At 50.0% G+C, this 22,582-nt stretch overlaps 1 protein-coding gene across 4 annotated transcripts in view; it reads right to left on the bottom strand.

Annotated features, from left to right (window-relative positions):
* RRBP1 (ribosome binding protein 1) overlaps positions 1-22,582 on the bottom strand; it is a 76,021-nt gene that overhangs the window by 32,578 nt on the left and 20,861 nt on the right. For 3 of the 4 annotated variants that reach the window (XM_064275757.1, XM_010591520.2, XM_064275755.1), the window contains 3 exons: positions 14,247-16,536; positions 3,212-3,360; positions 2,339-2,461 (listed from right to left, as the gene is read on the bottom strand). In XM_064275757.1, coding sequence (XP_064131827.1) covers positions 2,339-2,461; positions 3,212-3,360; positions 14,247-16,515 — 2,541 coding nt within the window. In that variant the 5' untranslated portion in view covers positions 16,516-16,536. Of the gene's footprint in view, positions 1-2,338; positions 2,462-3,211; positions 3,361-14,246; positions 16,537-22,357; positions 22,506-22,582 lie in introns of those variants that run through there. The other variant, XM_064275756.1, reaches the window with a different exon arrangement.

The following is a 22,582-nucleotide window of genomic DNA, read 5'->3' as shown; positions in this document are numbered from 1 at the left end:
ACTGTTGTCAACTCCAGGGGCACAGGGAAGGGCAAGGACCAGATACATGAGCCACAGCCTTGAACCATCTACACGTGGAAAGTGTAGGAGGCCAAGGCAGCTTCTTCTGGGCTAGCAGCAGCCTCGGCCGTCGTGGCCACTTGCTCCTAGGCACCTGCTCGGCAGGGCCACACACGGGTAGGCATAGTGCTTGCTCTCCAGGGGCTCCTGGTCCAATGACAGAATAAGGCGTAATCCCAACAAGGACCCAAGTGCTGGGGGGAAAAATGGGGGTGGTGGGAGGCTCTGAATAAGGGAGATGGAACTCAGGCTCATGGATAAGGAAGAGCGGCCTGGAGGAGGTGAGCAAGGGCCCGGCATGTCTGGGTGCAGATGGGGGTGGGAGGTAGGGGAGGGGGTGGTGTACAGAGGGAGCTCAGGGTGCAGACCTCGGTCTGAAGATCAGGAGCCGTCAGCAGTTTAGAGAGGGTCCTCCCAGGCCAGCTCTGTGTTTGCGAGCCAGAGAGAAGGGAGGGCCTGGCTGGACACACCTGCAAATCCCTCGGAGCCCGGGAATCCAGGACTAGGAGAACAAAGCACTTCGGCCCAGGCAGCTCAGGGCCCCTGTAGCCAGCCACAGAGATTCTCTTGTCCTGCCTGGGGCAGGGGCTGAGGAGGGTAGCTGGGGATCAGCAGCCACCGTGGTTTTGGAAATCTTTTCACAGGGCCACCACTGATGGAGAGTCTGGACACAAATGACCAACACATGGGTGGGGGGCTGCTTTTGTAGGTCACACCCCACCCCCACTTTTTGGCCTTTCCAAGGTGGATCAAACCCCAGCAATAGGGAAGGGACAGACCTCCGTCACCACCAGAGGCTTCCCCTCACCCCACTGGCACACCTCAAAAAAAGCAAAAAAAAAAAAAAAAGGCCCACCCTAAATTAGGGGCAGGCAGAGGTAGTAACCAGGAAACTACACAGCCAACTAGCTATGTACTCAACCCACCTGCTCTGGCTTTAGCTTTCTTTAGGGGCCACTGCATTTTCACACGGATTTCTCAGTTTGTTTAAAAGAGGGTACAGAAGAACGACACCCCCAGATAAGACTCTTAACCAGTGGAGAGCTGGTCAGCTGGCTCTCAGGACAGCAGGGGGTGGAGCGCGGGGAGGGCGGCGGGGAGTCTGGTCTGATCTGTACCATTTGCCAATTTCTATGGTGTAAACACTCTTGTCATAGCCTACGTCACGCCCCAGAGTGATGTCAGTGAACACGGAATGAGGAAGGGATACGCAGTCAGCTCCATGAACCAGGTGAGGGGCTCCAGCCAGCCCTGCATTCACCCACACAAGACAAGCTCACAGGAAGGCCTTGTGTAGCCAGATCTTGGGAGATGTGACAGCAGCTCACATGGGCAAAAGGCCCTGGAAGGCTTGGTCTTTTCCTCTTCTTCTGGGTGTAGCATTTAAAAAGTGGCCACCAAAGGCTCTTCCCTGGCTCCTGCCTGTCCCCTAGCAAATGGACTTTCCCTTTTGGCTCTGGGCTGCACCCCTGAACTCAGGACAGAGGTCAGGCTGCCTCACGTCTGATTCCTCACAAGCAATCAGGTCCAGGTGCCCCTGGAAGGGACATCCTTGCGTCCCAGGCCATCTCCTATGCCTGCTGCCCAAGCCCTCTCCTCCCTGTCTGCTGTGAAGGAGAGAAGCACTGCTACAGTCTACAGCCCCATGGGGCAGGCTTCCTCCCCACCCAGCAGTCCCCCAGGAAGGAGTGGAGGGAGGAAGAGGTCCTGCCTTCTGGCACCCAGAGGCTCCCTCAGACGAGGGTGATGCTCTGCTGCTCTGGCCTTCACTGGGCATCACTCACTGGGCATGAATTTTATGGGCCCAGCCGCCAGCTGACAGTAAAGTGAGGTGCTTCCTACAGGGTTGATCCATGGATCTGAGAAAAAGGTGAACGGCAGCTCCTCCAACACCTCCCCACAAGTTTTTGCTTCAATTCTCCAGAAGACAACCTTGGGTCCACTGTGCCCCCTCTTTCTCAGGCACATCCCTAGGAGAGACAGCCCTTCACAGGGACCGTTGGTGAACGGTCCAGTTTTGGTCCATCCTGACCACAAGCCAAAGTCCCTAACCCCCTGCATATATTCTGGGCGTGCTTATAACCACCAGGAAGGCAGCCTACCATCCTTCAGGGCCAAAAGGCACACTGAAGGTGAGCCCCTTGCCCTCACCTCAAGCTCCTGGGAACCACAGATTTGTCACACCAGTCTCACCACCCAACTGTGCCAGGCCTGGCCCCATAACCCAAGGGGCTCCTGGGGGATGGGGAAGGAGCCCACGGGGCGCCCTTGGCCATACCTTGTTGAGTTCCCGCAGCTTGCTCTTGGCGATGGCCGCATCTTCCTGCTCAGTGGCCAGCAGCTTCTCCTTCTCCTCCAGCTGGCGCTTCAGAATTGTCACGGGATCGCCCTTCTGAGTGGCCTATAAATGCCACGGGGCATGTTAGCCCAAGTGGAACAGACATCTCTGCTGTCCTCCCAGCAACCAGGCCTGGACCCCAACAGCAGCAGAGGCTTCCAGAGGTGAGGGCGGGAGCTTCCAGGTGAGCAGGCTCCCCCACCTTGCCGCCCACCTGCCAGGACTTGCAGGCCCAGTGCAACAGGGACGCCGGGGCAGCTTCCAGAGCATGTTTCCCACTGGCTCGCTTCGATGGCCCTCTAAGGGATGATGGGGGTGGGCTTAGAGGAGGGTGGTCATTTCACACCCTCAGTCATGCCCCCAGGAGACCCCCTGATGCTGACTCAGCAAGGAGCTCTGGATGCTTAGGGCAGGAACTATCAAGCCTGGTTATTAGGACACGTCAGCACACCTCTAACCAGTAAAGGGTGCCACAAAATTCTCCAGCAAAAGTACCTCGAATTCCAACTCTGGCTATGAAACACACACACGCCAGGCAGCACCGTCTGGGGAGCAAGAGGCCACAGGCGGTGGCCAGGAGCACTAGAGTGACACTGGAGAGGGACGCGATGGGCTTGTATAATCCCCCTGCAAGAGCCCCAAGCTCTGGCCAAACCATCCGGGTTCCAGGCTCCTGGGTGCCACCCTAGGGTCCTCGCCTAGAGCATGAGCATCCCCTGGTAGGCTGGGGCACCCATGCCAGGCAACAACGACCCCTTGCCAGCCCCGAGAGGAGAGGTGCGTGGAGAGCCCTGCAGCAGGGAGGTGGCCCACCTTGTGCCAGGTGTCCTGGACGATGCCGGCCTTCTCTGACAGGACCTCGATCAGCTGCTGGGCCTCGCCTTCATTGAATATCATGCTTCCCAGAGTGGAGACCAGAGTCTTATAGGGCAGGTAGAGAGGGCTGTCGGCCTCCAGGACCACTGTGAAATGGGAGGGAAGGAGCAAGCTTAGGCACTGAGATGCAGATGCACAGCAAACCTGATCAGACCCAGAGAGGAAGAGGGCTCCAGACAGGGTCGAGGGGGCTCTCACTGCCCAGGTCTCCTTGTGGGCTGGGTACAGTGAGCATGACTCAGGGCACCTCTGCTCTGTCAGGGTTCTGAGAAACTGACCAAACTAAGGCTCCTTGCACATCCTCCAAAGTGCCCCAAGACAGCTGAGGGAAAGTCTAAGAAGTAAAGGCTATTGTCCTTGGTGGGGGTAATGCTCCTGCTTCTTTATCATCAAAAAGACCCTAAGCAGAATTAAGCAAGGTATGTTTTTCCCACAGGTTTTTTTTTTTCCCCCTTCCCTCTTTTTCCAGCAAACCACTTGGTTCAGGTCTCGCCCTTCATGGCTCAGCAAGGCTCCCTCACAGCCAGTGAGCAAGCCCCATACCCTGAGGGTCCTGGCTGACCAGCAGGCCTATCACTCACTACAAACATAAATGCCCTGAGCCACAAACCAGCAGTCAAGGGAGAAGGATGGAGAGGAAAGGGGCTTCCTTCTCAAGGGCATCCTGCAACTTTCTCTGGGGTCCCACTGCTAGGAGCAAATACTTCTTCAGCACCCCCAATGCCACTTCAGCAGTGCCAGGCTTTGGGAGAGGGAAAGCCGGGCTGGATTTTGCCAGAGCAGGCCTGCCCACTGTCAGTCCACTAGTGGCAGCCTGGATGACAGACCTGCTCACCAACAGCTGTCACTTCTGAAAGGTGCCCAAAGTTGTACTCTCTCCTGCGGCCTGAACACAACAGAAGGTGCGCCTTGCCTGGCCGGAGCCCACCTGCAGCGCCCTGGCACTTGCACCTGTTGTGGCCCAAGTCTGCCCACAGACAACAGACAGCCTAGACTGGAGCTACGGCAAGGCAAAGAAGCTGCTGCTCCTGCTGCTGCTGTCAGGGCACCGAGGAACATGACGGCAGAAGGTTTCCATGGCAACCCTAAACACTCTGGCTTGTCACAATATTTCTACTTACTAGTCACAATATTTTCATTACGAGTCAAAGCATTTAGCATGATACCTTAATAAGAAGAGTGTGGGATGTGGGCACTCTCTGCTAGCAACACCTTCGTTTTGTAACTTAATTTGGTGAAGCTTGGAAGATTAAAAACAAGCGCATTGATAATGAAGGTTGAAGAGGTCACGGGTAAAACCAAAACGGGTGCCCTCCACAGCCTTCGTTCTTTACATCTAAGTATATACCTCTATCCACCTCTCCAAACAAAACCAAATCTGTGGCCGCCAGGTCAATTCTTACTCATGGCGGCCCTATAGGATAGAGTAGAACTGCCCTATAGGGTTTCCAAGGCTGTGTACACCTTTCCTTTCCAAGGACTGCCACAGCTTTCTCCCACCTAGTGGCTCGTGGATTCAAACCGTTGACCGTTTGGTTAGCAGCCAAGCGCTTAATAACCACTGTGCAACCAGGACTCCTTATACCCAAAAAATCCACTGCTGTCGAGTCAATTCCGACTCATAGCAACCCTACAGGACAGAGTAAAACTGCCCCATAGAGTTTCCAAGGAGCGCCTGGCAGATATAATATATAATACACTGATAAAAAAATATATATAAAATTATTTCTGTTGCTAGCTGCCATCCAGTCAGCTCCGACTCATGGCTACCTTAGCTGTGACAAAACAAAACACTTCCCTGTCCTGCACCATCTTCATGGTTGTTGATCCGAGTCCACTAATATATGATACATAATAATTATATATAAGTACAGATATAATTTATAACATACAAATAATCTTAGTAGTGAACTTACACACAGTACAGGAAATTTGGCTTATCACTAAACCAAAAGAGCACAAGCGCCCTCACGAGTCTGCCATCTGGAGGAAGCCTCCCACCCTGCAGACACGCATCTCTGGCTGTGCTCTCCTGGGCTGGGGGGGATCCACTAAAGACACCACTGGAGTTATAAACTGGACAGGACCCCTGCCTACAGCTCTGTCCCTCTTCCCTTCCTGACTCAGGAGGGTCTACCCCTTCCCTGTACAGTGATGGCCAGGGGCCCCAGGTAGCTACTGGGCACCTGAAACATGGCCAGCAAATGGGCTGTGCTGCAGGGGTACATATGGACCAGCTGTCAAAGCCTTGGTATCAAAGAGGGCATACAACATCTGTAATCATTCTTCATACTGACTGCATGCTGAAATAAGATTTTTGATATATGGAGTTAAAGTATGTTACTAAAGTTAATTCCATTTGTTTCTTTTTACCTTTTAAAATGTGGCCACTAGAAAATTAAGCCCCATACATGGCTCGTGCAGGCAGATGGTGTTGTATTTCTACTTAGCCAGGCTCCTCTCCAGCCCAGGACCCCCAAACATGCCCTGCTGAGATCCTGGCAACCCCACCCCTGCAGGGCCTGGAGAGACCTAGGGCCCCACCTCTCCTGAGCTCTCCCCTGCCCCAGTTCCCCTGGAACCCCCTTCTACAGGCAGACAGCCCAGGCCCAGGAACCGGGGCACAGCCAGACAAATGTGCTTCCCTCCTGGGGGCATGGGGGAGCCAGACCAGAGACGCTTTTTGTCCACAAAATGTTTCCGAACACATTCTGTGAGAGCGCCATTCCAATAAGCACATATTACAACTTTTTTAATGTAACTACGTTAAACATATAAGCTATGTTCATCTTCAAACTAATAAAAACACTCGTCACCCGGGAAGCAATCCAAAGCTTATGCGCGCGGCAGCATTTAACCCCCATCCCCGCCACGTCCTGCACCCGCCTCGGGAGGCTCATACAGACACTCTTGTAAAATTGTTCCCAAAGAGCCGTAACTTGGCAAAACATTTCTCATTGAATCTGTTAGGCAAGTACTGTGCCGCCTCTATTCGCCCCAAATCAGGGGTAGTAAAACTGAAAGAAAAGCAGGAACCGGCCTGAGTTCTGGGCTCTGGTGAGTCACGCTGACTTCCTAGTTCGGGATCCTCACGTGGAAGCCTCAGCTAAGGAGGCTCCTGTTCCGGGAGGCGGCAGGCGGACCCCACAGCAAGCCAGGTCTCACCAGGGCCCAACGAGCGCCAACACAGCCGCAGGCCCTACACAGCGATCGCCCCAGGACTCCAGTGATCCTTGCTGTCTGTCGTGAAATCGCCCGGTGCTGAGACAGATTTGTCGAAGACCCAACATTCCATTTGCTAAACCACAGTCTTCCCCGGACCTCGTGCAGTGGATTCCAAGGTAAAGCCAGCTTACTGAAGCGTCCTCCCTGCTGTCACTGCTATGTCAGCGGGTCTGAGACAACACAACAGCCCGGGCGGGGAGGCGGGGGGCAGAGAGAGGACAGGAGAGCAAGAACGAGATGGCAGGGCCAGTGGGGAACTCCTGGGCTGAGCCGGAAACCCATCCAGCAGAGGCACTGGGAACACCCACAGGGACCAGACACCGGGAAGGCAGGATGGGGCTGGGACAAATGGCGATACAGCCCTGGGCTTGGGGCAATCTCTGACGACCTGGTGGCCTTGGGCATGTAATTTCACTTTCCAGGTGGTGGCTCCACGGGGTAATCTGGGCCAGGACTCCCGGGGCTGTAACTTGTCAAGGAAACTGGATTTTGTGTGTGATCTCCTGACCTTTAATGCTAATCGTAAGTTCCATAACAAACAGACACGTACACACGGGTGAGGCAGGTCCGGCTGGCAGGCCACCTCCACCCTTGGTCATCCTGGCAGTGCTCAGAATGAGACCCTGCAGCCAGAGGGCCTTGGCTCCAATTCCAGCTCCACCCTCCCTCCCTGTGTCCTTAGGCAAGTTAATCCCCTTGCCTCAGCTACCTCACATGTAAAATGAGGTGACAACAGCTCCCCCTCACAGCCTTGCCGTAATACGCCTGGAAAAATGGCTTCAAAGTTGGTCAGTGAGGCCTCCAAAGACCCCAGTCCTGAGGATCTGAACTCTGAACCTTCTCTAGATTTACAGAGCACTGAGGAGGCTGGGGCAGCTGAAGAGACTGTGCCCTTTCTCCGGCTCCCACAAAGGGGACAGAAAGCACATGCAGAGAGGGCTCAGGAGCTGGCCCCTCTATGGTACAGGAGGATGCCTGGACAGAGTGAGGGAGTGCAGGCCTTGGGCTCCAGCCTCACACACCAGGACCCCTCAGCAGCCTTCTTGAAGTGGTGGGTAGCTCCAGATGCTCAAGGAGCCCCCTGCTTCCCGGGACTCCAACCAAGAAGCAGCTGGTGACTCAGATAATGCACAGAATGCCTCCTGCGACCAGACTGAGACACTTAATCACCTAAAATAAACTGATGTGTTTCGAAGAAGCATTCAGGAATCTTGCTCTCTCTCACTGACAACTGTGGGGTCCTATGAGGAGAATTTTCTCTCTACTTGCAGAATCACCGGGACCCCCAGTGGCCAAGTCAGGGAGATCTCAGCAGCCTAGCACCGCTTCTGCAGCTGCCCCCGCAGTGCCCAGGTACTGGAGCACCGCCATCCTCAGGCCTGGCTTCCGGAACCACAGCAGGACCTCAGGGCTGTTCCAGGAACGGCCTTCCAAGTGGCCGCCAACAGCTGGTGGCTAATGAGAGGGATTATCGCCTACTGTGTACCCAACCGGCAGCCTGCAACGCTGGGCCTGGAAAGGAACATCAGAAGTGGAACCTGCCAGCTAAGAGAGGCCAAGACATGCAGGGCTGAAGCCAAGTGCTGCTGGGTGAGGAGAAGACAAGGGCCGGGGTGGAGAGCCGAGCAGTACAGTGAAGGCTGGCTGGACTCTGAGGAGGTGAGGCTGGAGCGGGTCCGTCTTCACAGGCCCAGGAGTCAGATTTGACCGTGCTGGCAAGGAGCAGCAAAGGATCCAGGCTTTCCATTTTGGAAGACTTGTCTCAGGATGCCCAGAAGGACAGCTGGAGGCCGGCCGACCAGGAGGAGCTGAGGCGCAGGCAGAGCAGCTGGTCTGGGAGTATCTAGGAAGCTGGGTTGGCATTGGCTCAGGGGCTCTGATGGTGAAACCTGACCAAGGGTGCAATCTTGGGGGTTGGGTGGAGAACCTCAATGACAAAAGAACTCGCTTTCTTAGCAAAGTGTTCAGACCAGCTCTGAAGGCCTCTCCCTCAGAAACATACGTAGGCTGAGGGGGGCTACCTCCACACCCTGCCCAAGGCCACCCCGACAGTGCAGGTCGGGGTTCTGCATGTCTTCCCACGGGAAGTCAAACCACTGCCTTAGAGTACCTCCCATGACCCTGACTGGTCAACTCCTTGTCCCCAAAGACCAGGGCCAAACTTGGGTCTGACATATGAAGGCAAAGCGCCAAGGCCCCAGGAAGGGGCTTCTCTGCTCCACCTTGAAGCCCAGCACTACCCACGCTATCATCTGTGTCTATAGCCTAAGACTGAGACTTAGACAAGCTCCCTCCTCCCATCGGCCCGAAGTCCAGAAAGCGTCCTGTCAGATAAGCAGCTCCCTCAGGGTCCTGCCCAAACTGGCAGGTGGTACCCATCTCCACCATCCCTACTGCTTTTCTACTCACATGGTCATGCCCAGTACCTGCAGGAGGGTCCTCCTGAGCTGTAGGGAATGCCACCTTCATGAGGCCCTGAAGAAAAGGCAGTCACTCACTGCCCATAGCTGGGGCTGGAGCAGGCTCTGGACAACATCAAAGCGGAGGATCCCAAGTTTGCTCAGGAGGGGAAGCCCAGCATGCCCCAGGGGGCTGGCCTGCCCTCCCCACCCAAGGATCCTGACCCCCAGGTGCTGGGAACAACATTTGACATTTTAAGTACACTGGGCTATGTATATACAGTACCAGGAGCAACCCTGTTTGGGGCCTATTAAATTAGGCATGTTTTCTTTGGATGGAGAAAGGTAAGTAATCAATTAACAAATGGGAGGTTGTGCATTTAATGGTGTCCAATGGAACTAAAGGAAACCCAGGTGGCGCAGTGGTTAAGTGCTACGGCCGCTAACCAAAGGGTTGTCAGTTCGAATTCGCCAGGTGCTCCTTGGAAGCCCTACGGGGCAGTTCTACTCTGTCCTATAGGGTCGCCATGAGTCATAATTGACACGACAGCACTGGGTTTGGTTTGGTTTAATGGAATTAAATATACAGGGTCACTGTGAGTCGTAATTGACTCGACGGCACTGGGTTTGGTTTTTTCTTTTTTTATATCCTATAGATTTTATAGATTGAATGAAGGCACCCTAGCAACACAGTAGTAAAGCACCTGGCTGCTAACCGAAAAGCTGGCAGTTCAAACCCCTCAGCTGCTCCATGTGAAAAAGATGTGGCAGCCTGCTTCCAAAAAGATTACAGCCTGGGCTCCACCAGACTGAGTCCAGTACAACTAGATGGTGCCCGGCTACCACCACTGACTGCACTAACTGGGATCACAACAGAGGGTCCCGGACAGAGATGAAGAAAAATGCAGAACAAAATTCTAATACAAAAAAAGAGCAGACTTACTGGCCTGACAGAGACTGCAGAAACCTGAAGAGTATGGCCCCCAGACACTCTTTTAGTTCAGTAATGAAGTCACTCCTGAGGTTTGGCCCTCAGCCAAAGATCAGACAGGCCCATAAACAGAACGAGACTAAAGGTGCACACCAGCCCGGGGGCAAGGTCTAGAAGGCAGGAGAGGACAGGAAAGATAGTAACAGGGAACCCAAGGTTGAGAAGGGGGGCTGCTGACATGTCATGGGGTTGTTAACCAAGGTCATAAAACAGTATGTGTACCTACTGTCTAGTGAGAAACTAGTTTCTTCCGTAAACCTTCATCTAAAGGACAACAAAAAAAGATTACAGCCTTGGAAGCCCTATAGGGCAGTTCCACTCTGTCCTATAAGGGTGCTGTAAGTCGGGACTGACTCAACAGCAGTGGGTTTGGGTTTTTTTTTTAATAGACGGAATGACTTTATTTTCTTCTTTATACTTTTGTTCTTCCCCCAGTTTCAACAAAAACAATTTTATATATGGGGGAAAAAATAACACATTGCAGTATTTTTAAAGAAAGGACACCCCCTGGGCTCTCTAGGCAAAATCCTTCTTTGGGTTTCCACAGGCACACAGCTCATTTTAAACGACAATCCAGATTCAACATAATGCCTGGAGAAAAAAGATGAGAGGTCACAGTCATAATCCTGGGCTCTCGGCCCGCAGCTGCCTAAGGTCCCAGACCCACTCAGTGGAGGTTTTTGGAAGAGTGACATCAAGCACCATTTCAGATGCGGCAGTGCCACACTGATACTTGGCACGCTCCCCTAGAGGACGTTTTTGTTCTTAAAAAAAAAAAAAGAGTTCAGTTTGAAAAACTTAAACAGTGAGTGCACAAAGGCTCAAAAGCCTCAAAGAGTTTTGTTTAGAGCTTCGGACCCAGAGAAACTGAGTTAAGTTCAAGAGGAAAAGGTTCAAGCTTGATCTCCCACATGCTCGGGGACTGCCCTGCGGGGCTGCAGAGGCACATGGCGCCACGGGGGCCTGCCCGCCACGTGCTCCCTGTGTGACTCCTGAAGGCTCACAACTGACCTGAGCTCTGGCTTCTGCTCTTGAAGAGGTGAAAATACAAATTCCCTTGCAGAATGTTTGTCAAGGACAAGTGTGTGGGAAGGAGTGTCACAGTGAAACAGCTAACAAGTAACTGGCTGAGTACAATGGTGTGAGACCACCTGCAGTAACCCCCCAGCATACTCAGGACACAGCAAGTACACAATTCCCAGAGGGCAGGTGGGTGAAGGATGGGTGGACGGACAGCAGGGGGACAGAACACTGTCACGTTAAATGGTTTAAGGTGCCCCTGCTACAGTATAAAGTGAGCAAGGTTTTTTTTGGTAGGTTTGAAGCTCTTCCCCTACGCCTCCTGGCCTCAGCCCCCTTAGATTACAGAACGTGACTAGACTTCTAGACTGTGGGTATTTCCTATGCTCGAATCTGCCCCTGCTCAGTCAGGGATGAGGTGGTGGCCATGTTTATGGTAATAATTTTTAATAAAGGTTGTTTTGATGTGAATTTTCAAAAATTATTTTACTAGCTCTATGAAAATGTCTTCTAGAGCCTATGACCCCAGTGTGCTCTGTGGACCAGCAGCAGCAGCAGCATCTCCCAGGAGCCGGTTAGACACGAAGCATCTCGGGCCTGCCTCGGACTGGCACAATCAGAACTTGCATTTTAACGAGACGACCCACCCCCCCCCGGGTGTTCTGTGTGCATCTTAAACTCTCAGAAGTACTCCACTAGGGTAATATCTCAGTGTTTTGTTTTGTTTTTTTTAATCATTTTAAGCTCTCTCTTACAGGATATCTGAGAGTTCTAGAACATAATGCCAATAATCTTACTATCTTCATGGAGGTGTTCAGGTGGGAAGTGGTCTGGATGTGTGTAGCCTCCAGGTGCCTTTATGTACCGACCACAGAGGAAATCCAGCCATACCAAAGCTAAAGAACAATCAAGAGTTTCCGTGTGCCCAGACACTCCGAACAATCAAGAAATCAGCTTTATCATCTCAGCTGCCAATCCTTCTCCCATACGTTTGTCTTTTAACTTCAGTCCTGTTCTCAGGGTCCCAGAGCAGCTGTTGGGTGGTACCTTCATGTCCTTTCATTGCACCGTCGGGAGTGGCTGCCTCCTGCCATCCATGCTAATCAATATTAATTCTGGCTGTCTTTCATCTGTTCAGGAGCCCTGGCAGCACAGTGGTTAAGCATTTAGATGCTAGCCAAAAAGTCGGCAGTTCAAATCCACCAGCCGTTCCTTGGAAGCCCTATGGGGCAGTTCTGCTCTGTCCTATAGAGTCACTATGAGTTGGAATTGACTCGACAGCAATGGGTTTGGTTTTTTTTTTTTGTTGGGTTTCCAATCTATTCCAAGGTTTGATATCTTCTTGAGTTAAATCTAATTCATTCAAAACTTAAGTACCTAGAGAGAGATGAGAGCTGGAGGGTCTAAACGGACTCTCCACACCTTAAACATGCTGCCCAAGATCATTCACTGAGCATCTTTCCTTCTCCATTGAAAAATGACGTGTGCCTTGTTTGAGTTCCTGGCGTGACGGGTTCTGTTTCAGGACCATTCTATTCCCTGGAGCTGGCCGGCCTCAGTCCGCACACTACTTTTGATTACAACAGTTTGGGAATATGCTCACACACCAGGTCTTCCAAAAGACACTTAAAAAAAATCTATTCAATATTCTTACCTATTTTTTCCTCTAGATGGAATTTTCAAACTGTTTTGCTAAGCTAGGGGGAAAAAAATCCCATTGAAATTTTGGCTAGAATAACGGTAACCCAAGAAATTAATTTGGGGATAACTTTCATTTTATATATAATATTTAATCTTCTTATCCTGGAACACATGGTATTTCTTTGTTCAAACTTCCTATTACCTCAAGCAAGCTGTTGCACAGGCTCACACAATCACATACAGGTCTTATTCATAACAATGTTCTTTATCACCTGTAGCTTAGGACAATTCTGCCTTCCTTCCCAGTAACATTTTTGTTTCATAGCCCATTTCGAACTCCTGATACTATGCGTGGTACAGTGGCCAGGCAGTCAGGAAGCTCTACTCCAAGCACGACGCACGTGAGAGAACCAGCCCTCCCTGGCCTAGTGTCGCTAGATGCCCCTTGTGCCCTTAAATAAAGAGCAATTTGCCCTCCCTGAGCCTTTGTGAGGGCCTGAGAGGTCAACCTGAGCTGGTGGGGCCTGGGGAGCTGACCCTTGACCCTAGCAGGAGCCCTCAGCTGCTCATTGAGGGGAGTGGCTGAGCAAATGCTGCCTCAGAAGTTGGGAGAGGAGGAAACATGACAGAAGGTGATGTAGCTTCTCAAAATGGCATGAGAGGAAAGCTGGGTACAACACAGGGCCCAGTGCTGCCCAGCCCGGATCCAGCATTTCAGATGCCAAGACACATATCCGTCATGACACACACAGTTAACTTTACAGTTCAACTAAAGGCTAATCGAAGACTCAAAAAAAAAAAAAAAAGCTTCCCTGTATTGAAATGAGTGATGGACATGAAGCAGGAACTCCCTGGCTCAATTTCTGTAGTATCACACACCAAAAGGATAAAGGCAAATGAATGCTCTATCTCCCAGCCATTAAGAGACCAGGGTGGAGGACCAGGAAGAAGAAAAACTGGGCGAGGGCAGCCTGGGGGAGCAGAGTGTATGGAGAGATGCCATTTCTCCTTAAAAACATGGTCTTACCATGATTCAGTCAACACACACACGTAAATGGGCAAACCCATACTGAAGCACCAGGTGAGATAAGAACACAAAACAGGCCAACAAAATGCAGCCAGACAGTCAAGAAAGACTCGGCAAGACACGGAACTGTTGTAGATTTTGTGCTGGACGGAAATACTGTTCCTTTCGCTCCACTCTCCTTGTGTATACACCTTTTCCCACGTTACTCTGTAGTTTCCCCCACTGGAGAAAGAGCACTTCTGGGCCCCTGACTCAGGCTTGGTCACCTGATGTGTTCCGGCCAACAGGATGCTGGTCTGAAACGTGCTTGCGCACCTGGCGTTCTTTTGTACCTCTACGGTACCACGAGAAGGGCCTCCGACCTAGAGTCACTGAAGTCTTAGCCCCAGAACAAACTCACGTGAACATACCTGAGCTCACCCTGCAGCAGGGAGGCAGCCCCATTAAACCACAGCTTGAAGCAGAGCCACCCCGCCAAGACAACCCAGACCAGCCAACCTCCAGCCAACCCACAAAAGCACTAGCAAGAATAAATGAGTGCTGTTGTAAGCCACTGAAATTGGGGATATTTGTTATGCAGCCTTATTGTGGCAGTAACTAATACAAATGACATCACCAAGGGAAAGACAGCTTTTCCCTGCAAGTTATAAAGAAAGTAGAGTAACTCACCAGGCTCACTTTTCTTCTTTGACTTCTTCTTTGAAGGAGCCTCTTGCTTTGGTGCCGCCTGGCTCTGGATCATATCTGGATTTTTATCCTGGATAGAAGCTGACTCTGCCTTTTTGCCCTGATTGGCAGCTGCATCCCCCTTTTTGCCCTGTTTGGGAGACCCCTCGGCCTTTTTGCCCTGGTTGGGGGTTCCCTCTGCCTTTTTGCCTTGATTGGTGGCTCCGTCTCCTTTTTTCCCCTGGTTCACAACACTCTCTGCCTTAGTGCCCTGATTGGCAACTGAATCTGCCTTTTTGCCCTGGTTCTGGGCCCCCTCTGCCTTTTTACCCTGATTCTGGGCTCCCTCGGTCTTTTTACCCTGGTTCTGGGCCCCCTCGGCCTTTTTACCCTGGTTCTGGGCCCCCTCGGCCTTTTTGCCCTGGTTCTGGGACCCCTCGGCCTTTTTGCCCTGGTTCTGGGACCCCTCGGCCTTTTTGCCCTGGTTCTGGGACCCCTCGGCCTTTTTGCCCTGGTTCTGGGACCCCTCGGCCTTTTTGCCCTGGTTCTGGGCCCCCTCGGCCTTTTTGCCCTGGTTCTGGGCCCCCTCGGCCTTTTTGCCCTGGTTCTGGGACCCCTCGGCCTTTTTGCCCTGGTTCTGGGCCCCCTCGGCCTTTTTGCCCTGGTTCTGGGACCCCTCGGCCTTTTTGCCCTGGTTCTGGGCCCCCTCGGCCTTTTTGCCCTGGTTCTGGGACCCCTCGGCCTTTTTGCCCTGGTTCTGGGCCCCCTCGGCCTTTTTGCCCTGGTTCTGGGACCCCTCGGCCTTTTTGCCCTGATTGGGGGTCCCCTCTACTTTTTTGCTCTGGTTGGGGCTCCCCTCTGCCTTTTTACCCTGGTTGGGGACTCCTTCTGCTTTTTTGCCCTGGTTGGGAGCCCCCTCTACCTTCTTGCCCTGGTTGGGGGTCCCTTCCACCTTTTTGCCTTGATTTTGGGCACCCTCTGCCTTTTTACTCTGGTTCTGGGCCCCCTCTACCTTTTTGCCCTGGTTAGGGGTCCCCTCCCCTTTTTTGCCCTGATTTTGGGCACCTTCTGCCTTTTTGCCCTGGTTCTGGGGCCCCTCTGCCTTTTTGCCCTGGTTGGGTGTCCCCTCTACTTTTTTACCTTGGTTGAGGGTCCCTTCTTTTCTGCCCTGGTTGGTGGTCCCCTCTCCTTTTTTGCTCTGGTTGGGGGTCCCCTCTACTTTTTTGCCCTGGTTCTGGATACCCTCTGCCTTTTTGCCCTGATTCTGGGTCCCCTCGGCCTTTTTGCCCTGATTTGGGGTTCCCTCGGCCTTTTTGCCCTGGTTCTGGACCCCTTCGGCCTTTTTGCCCTGGTTCTGGACCCCTTCGGCCTTTTTGCCCTGGTTGGGATTCCCCTCCACTTTTTTCCCCTGATTCTGGGCACCTTCTGCCTTTTTGCCTTGATTCTGCGTCCCCTCGGTCTTTTTAACTTGGTTGGAGCTTCCCTCTACCTTTTTGCCCTGGTTGGAGGTTCCTTCTGCCTTTTTGCCCTGGTTCTGGGTTCCTTCCACCTTTTTGCCCTGGTTCTGGGTTCCTTCCACCTTTTTGCCCTGGTTCTGGGTTCCTTCCACCTTTTTGCCCTGGTTGGGGGTTCCTTCCACCTTTTTGCCCTGGTTGGGGGTTCCCTCTGCCTTTTTGCCCTGAGCTGTGCCAGTGGCTGGGGCACTGGCCTTGGTGCCCACAGGGGGCACAGCCACCATAGGCACCTCCTTGGGAGCAGCTTCCAAGATGGCAGCCTTCGAGGTGAGAACCTGGACGGAATTCACTATAGGACTGACTGCTGGTTCCACCTTTGCCACTTTTTTCTCCTTCTTCTTCTTGTCTTTAGGAGATGGGGCTGACTTCTCTTGGGGCATGGCTGGTACCGTGGCTACAGGGGCAATGACCACGTGCGGCTGGACTGGTGTTGGCATCACTTCCACAGGAGGGGCCCGTGTTGTTTCTTTGAGTAGAATGGTCATGTTAGGGGCTGGCTCATGCTCAGGTATCTTCCCGTTGGCTTTTTCTTCCTTTTTCTTGGTCTTTCCTTTCTTCTCCACGGTTTTCTCCTTCTTTTTCTTCTCTACTTTCAGGTGATGAGTTTTTGCCATCTCCTTGCGCTGGTTTGCGAGGGCTTCTTCATACGACGTCTCCTTCATGGAGAAAGTTGACACCAGGAAGATGCCGATGGCAGAGACTACCATGAATCCGCCAAAGACCACAACCCCCAAGGTTTGAGTGTCGTAAATATCCATCCTGGCTTGCTTTCCTTTCACCTGCCAAGTACATACAGAGGTTAATCTTGTGTAGAAATGGAGGCATTAGGCAGTTTCCAGCCCCAGTCCCACCCCTACCCCCAAACTTAAAAAAGAAAAAAAGAGGTTTTTTTTTCTTTTTTTATAAGGTTCCATTAATTCTTCCTTCAGACTAATAAATTAAGAAAAGAAACAAACGCATGCAATCTCTGATGTCATGCATTCTTACCTTCCCCTCTTTACAAGTGAACGATTTTTACCCAAGCCATGAGAAGTCCCTACTAGTGTCGGGAGATAGGAAGTAACAGTAAAGAGACGGCAACGTGCTCACTGGGCAGGTAATGCCCAGCAGGCTCAGAAGTCAAGATCTCAATTCAAGATGTTCTCTACTGTTCTCGACCACAAGTGCAGACCAAGTGTGTGGGACAAGGGGGGAGTGGTGGGGACGGGGGCAAAAAAGGCCCACCTGAATCCATAAGCAGCTGCCACCCAGCCACAGCTGAATATTGAAGGAATGTGAGCATGGTGGTGATGGATCTTCTTGATTTTTCACGTTAGGTCAGAAATTTCTTTTCCCCCTTAACATGAAATTTACTGATTTAAAAAATACCACTTGAGCCATATAAAACCTTTCTGCACGCTTTCGGCCACGTGCATTTTGGCCAGGAAGTGCCCATTATGCCATCTCTGCTCTGCTGCCTCCTTCCCCAGTGCCGATAAACGGAACTACTCAGATAGAGACCTTTGTATCACGATCCTTAAAAGTGATCAAGATTTTGGAGAGGGAAAAGGGACCTTTGCCAGTGATAACTCTTGAGGAGTTTTAGAAGCTGCAATGTGCATACTGGGCAACAGGAGAACGAGTCTTGGTGAGCCCATCAAATGACAGGCTCCACGTCTGGAATCACAAAGAGCTGGAGAAGGAAGGGACTCTGTGCCTGGTGTAACACCCTGAACCAAGAGGATGACCCACCCATTCTGTCTGTGGATCGAAGTCCAAAGGATCACAGGTAGCTGGGTCGCACCTCCTCGGCTGACAGCCCAGGCTCTGTTCAACCACTTCAAGGAGAGCGTTAAGAGGCACCTCTATTTATTTGTATAGACCCAGGTTTTATTAACTGATTTTGACGCTATTATCACATCCCCGGAAACCCTGATGGCTCAGTGGTTAAGAGCTTTGGCTGCTAACCAAAAGGTGGGCAGTTCGAATCCACCAGGCACTCCTTGGAAACCCTATGGGGCAGTTCTACTCTGTTCTGTAGGGTCGCTATGAGTCGGCATCGACTCGACGGCAATGGGTTTTTGGTTTATCACATTCCCAACTCACAGTCACCATGAGTTGGAATCTACTCAATGGCAATGGGTTTGGTTGGTTTGGTATCACATTCCCAGTTCCCTGACCTAGGGAGAGTGAAAAGCAGAGCCTAGCGCCCCTAAAGAAAATTGGCCATGAAATTACTGACACATTGGGAGTGCAGGAAGGGGCGGACGAGGGGTAGTGGAAAGGGGAGAGAGCGCAACAGGCCTTCCTCTGGCATTAACCCTCCAAAGGCCTTGAGATGGTGTGTGGTAGGTCAGGTCTGGGCTTGATAGTGCCTTAAAAGTTGAGGTTATTTTTCCAGTTGGAGTAGGGAAGAGAAATAGAGTGGGGATTTCTAAACAACATATATGAAATCCATATTCTGACACTAGGGTGTCTGAAAGAATTTTTAATGTCTAAGTATTATGTTCTAAGAAAATCACTCTCATCAGAAAACAGAAGCACAATTTCCCTGCCCCTTTCTAACAAAACCCTTACGAGAGGGTTTCGTACCCTCACTACAAAAATTAGGCTCTCTCTCCATGTTGACAGCTCCATCACCAACAGCTGGAATGTTGATTTCACCCTCAGGCTATCACCTTGGTGTAGCAGGACATCAAGCACTTTCATTCCGGTGGTAACCCCTGCAAGCGAAATCCGCAGTGAGCTTGTGAAGGCTTTCTAGTCCTGGGTGAGGTGGCGTTTGTGTTTTCAAGTGGATTCTGACCTCTGGCTGTGGGCATCAAGGGCCACGATTCAGAGCTAGGGCTCCCTCACATACGATCATCAAGAGAGGGCGTCACAAGTTAACCTTACCAGGAACACACACGCGAGCTAGGACTTGAGATAAGAAATCCGCACCCTGCTCAGCCTTGGATCAACCCAGCATGCAGGGACAAAAAGGCTCAGAACATTCTATGGTCAACTCCTATCCCTTGTGGAAATTCACCAACAGAAACTCTGGGTCCTCTCAAAGACCCCTCAGAACTTCGCCAACGGGGACCCATTCAGGTACAAAAATGATGTCATAGCCACTATATCCACCTCGATTTGGATGACGAAAATCCTTTAAAACATTCCCCTTTGCCAGAAGTCGACTAACACCAGGGGCCTGGGTCACCTTGGCCAAGGCTCCCTGACAATTATGCGCTAGAGGGGTGGTCTCCACCCTTGGCAGTGATCATCAGACCCAGGCACTGTGTCCACCTGAGGACCGCACAGCTGTTTCCCCTCATGGTTTACAGCTTCTAAACTTGAGCAGAAAAGCCAGGGTTGGAAAACCAGCCTTTAATCTCAGCCAAGTTGACAAACGTGTGCTACAAAAATACCTCCTCTGTTGGGAGCACACCATGGAGAAAAGCCAACTTGGGAGAAGATATTCCCTCCGCCATGCACACAATGTCTCCCAACTCGTGCAGAGCAGGCTGCTTTAAAAAAAAAATTATATCCCCACCAACTTCTGAGTTAGAATTTTTTAAATCTTTCACACGAAAATGAAGGTCCCTAATCTGAACATTTAAGGATGAGACAAGATCACTAACAGCAAAGAAACCTAAATGAAAGCCAGCCTTTCTGCTGCCTGCAGAGGCAGACCGAGCACAGTGCAAACCCTCCGCGAGGAGGCGATTACCCAGAGGAACAATAACCCGATAGGCCTCCTCTCCAATACGCTCCCCACCTTGATAAAAGGACCTGCAGCAGTGATCTCCCCCGCCATGCTCTGGTGGGCAATGAATTAGGCCAGATGTGGGCCTACCTACACTTGATCACAAAGAATCTACATTTGGTAAATTCCAGAAACATCTATAAAACATGTAATCTACGTACTTGTTATTGCTACCCTTACGATGGTATATGCTTAGGATGCACAGCTAAAAAGATTATACGAAGACCCACGAGAGGAGGACACAGGCTATACCCAGAGCATGGGGGGCCAGGGAGGTGGGACCACTTACAGGTTCAACTGGCTAGAGCCCACAGGCCCACCTCTAGTGTTCTAAGGTGAAGTGTTTAAATCAGGAGAGTGGCCCTCCTGTTCTCAGAGGGTAGGAATCAGGGGAACAAAAATAAATGGAAGCCCCATCCTCTGTAAACATGGAATATATCTGCTAACTCTTGTAGCCCCAGCCAAAACAGTTCAGTCCACTTTGGCAATTGGAATGTGGGCAGGTTCTGTAAAAGGACCCTCACGAGCAAGCCAGGGGCCTGGTCTCACCACCAACCAACTGCTCCACTTGGAGAAGGTGTAGGGTAGGAGTGTGCCGGGGAGATGAGGGCTGCTGCCAAAGAGAAGCTGCCAGATTGATTTTCTGGGCACACACTGACTTATCAGGAAGGATCAAAAATAAAACAGAGACCCTGGTTGATATGGCTGCATCAGGATCAGTAGCTTCTAATTTTTTTAAATATTATGAAATATTTCCAACATAGAAAGAGTAAAGAAGAAAATACCATGAGCATCCATTGACCAACCACCCAGGATTTATCAAATCCTAATATCTTGCCACATTTATTTCACATATTTAAAAAAGAAAACATCATCTCTCCTTCCAGAGGGAACCAAGCCTGAATGTGTGTCATTTACCATTTCCATTAGGGTTTATGCTTACATTACAAACATGCGCTCCGCAAGCAAAACATAACATTGGTTTGCATGCTGGTAATTGCTAGGTAAATGACATACCATAGGTGTTACTTGGCAATTTTTGGGGGGGGGGGATGGGGGCTAAACTTTGTTTCTGAGATTTGTAAAGATCCACATAGCTTTAGTCCATTTGTTTTAGCCCCTATACTGTATAAATAGACCACAAATAATTATCCATACTCCTATGATGGGCCTTGGTTTGTATGTTATGCTATTCACACTAAACTGTATACCAGCACCCTTGTGCCCATATGCACAAATTTCTTTGGGAGATACACCTAGAACTAGACCTGCTGGGTCACAGGGTGGCACAGATACTTGACCAGGTGAGGCCAAGTTGCTCCCCAGAGTGGGTGTGCCTGTTTATGTTCCCAGCAGCAGTACAGCCAAGGCCTTCCTCTCTCCATATCTCCAACATCTGCTGTTGTCAAACTTTAAAAAAGGTGCCAGTCAGATGGGTATGAAAGGGCATTTCCATGTTGACTGGCCTTCTGGGCTTCTTTTACTGTGTCACCTGTTCACGGCCTTTGCCCATTTTTCTGTTGTGTTGTCTTTTTTTATTCTCATTTGTAGGTGCTCTTTAAATATTTTGGATATGAATCATTTGCTGTTTTGGATGTGCTGAAGTCTGTGGTTTCTTTTTCAATCGCTGTGTAGTATTTTTTGATAATTTTTTTTTTTTTTTGACATAATCAAATTTACTATTTGCCTTTATGGTTTGTCATTCTTGTTTAACAGCTTCCACCAGAGTCATAAATAGAACCTGTTCTATATTTCTTATTTTTAAGGGAAGAAAGTATCCTTTTCCTTTAAAATTAAATAATTGTTAATTTACACTGGATAGAAGCAATACATTCCTGTAGGTCAAACTCAAAAGGAGCTAAGAGGTGTGCCGTAAAAAATCTCCCGCACACCCGACCACAGCCATTCCTGAAGGAACCACGGTGACACAGGTCACTTTATGTTTACAGGTTATTTTCTTCTGAAAGCTTCACAGTAACACTCTATGCCATTAGGTTATTAATCACCTGGAATTTCTGTATATGACAGAAAATAGTGTCACAGCTTTCCCCATCAGTTTAATTACCCAGCACCATTTCCAGACTAGTTTATTCCTTCCCTTGTAGACTTACACAGTTATCTCCGTAGTATCAAATTGAAAACATGCATCTGTCAGTTCCTGGACTTTACACTTTGTTCTACTGGTATATTTACCTATGCCCTCCATGATTACCACATTCTTGGCCTTTGCATCCACCCAAAAGAATACTACTGGAATTTTTATTTGAATCATACTAATTTACAGATTAACATCAGGAGAACTGACATTTGTACAATATGGTATCGCCTCGTCAACAATTGTGGTGTTAAATAGCAATAAGTTTATTCAAATGTTCTTAAAGTTTTCAGATAGTTTTTATGAGTTTCTTTGTAAAAAAAATCTTTTTTGTTAAGATTATTGCTAATTTTAAATGTACTAGAAAGCGATCTTTTGTAAATTACTTTTTTTCTTCTCCAGTTATAAACAACCGGCAAGGTTATTCATTTTGCATATACATTGTTTATCCAGCTATTATACTGAACTCTTATTAAACCTAGGAGTTTGTAATTCTCTTTAATTTTCTGTCAAAAATTGTCTGTGAAAAAGACAGTACTGTTTCTTGCTTTGTAAACCACATTTTCTCACTTCTTCTTGTCTACAGAGCTGAGAACTCAGACGCAGTACTGTCTCATTTCCAAATTTTCATGAAATTCTTCACTGTTTCACTGTTAGATGTTCTGAGGGTAGGTTTTCGGTAGAAATCTTTTATCAGGTTAAGTAGCTCTCTTCCATTCCTAGTCACTTTTTTTTTTTTAAATAATTGGCAATTGATTTTTAGCAAATGCTTTTTCTTTACCTCCTTTAATCTGATAATAAACTGAGTTGATGTAGAGTAGACCCCGGACTCAACGGCAATTCCACGCTTAACAGGATAGCACCACCGGGATCCAAAGGGTTTTCACTGGATGAGTTTTGGAAGCAAATCGTCAGGCCTTTCTTCTAGTCTGTGAATTACAATAATATATATTCTTGTGTCATCACAGATGGTTTTTATGTTAAGATCACTTCTTGGTCCTGGTTC

Source organism: Loxodonta africana, chromosome 24, assembly GCF_030014295.1.
Source record: "Loxodonta africana isolate mLoxAfr1 chromosome 24, mLoxAfr1.hap2, whole genome shotgun sequence".
Lineage (NCBI taxonomy): Eukaryota > Metazoa > Chordata > Mammalia > Proboscidea > Elephantidae > Loxodonta > Loxodonta africana.
This window is presented reverse-complemented; position numbering and strand designations above follow the sequence as displayed.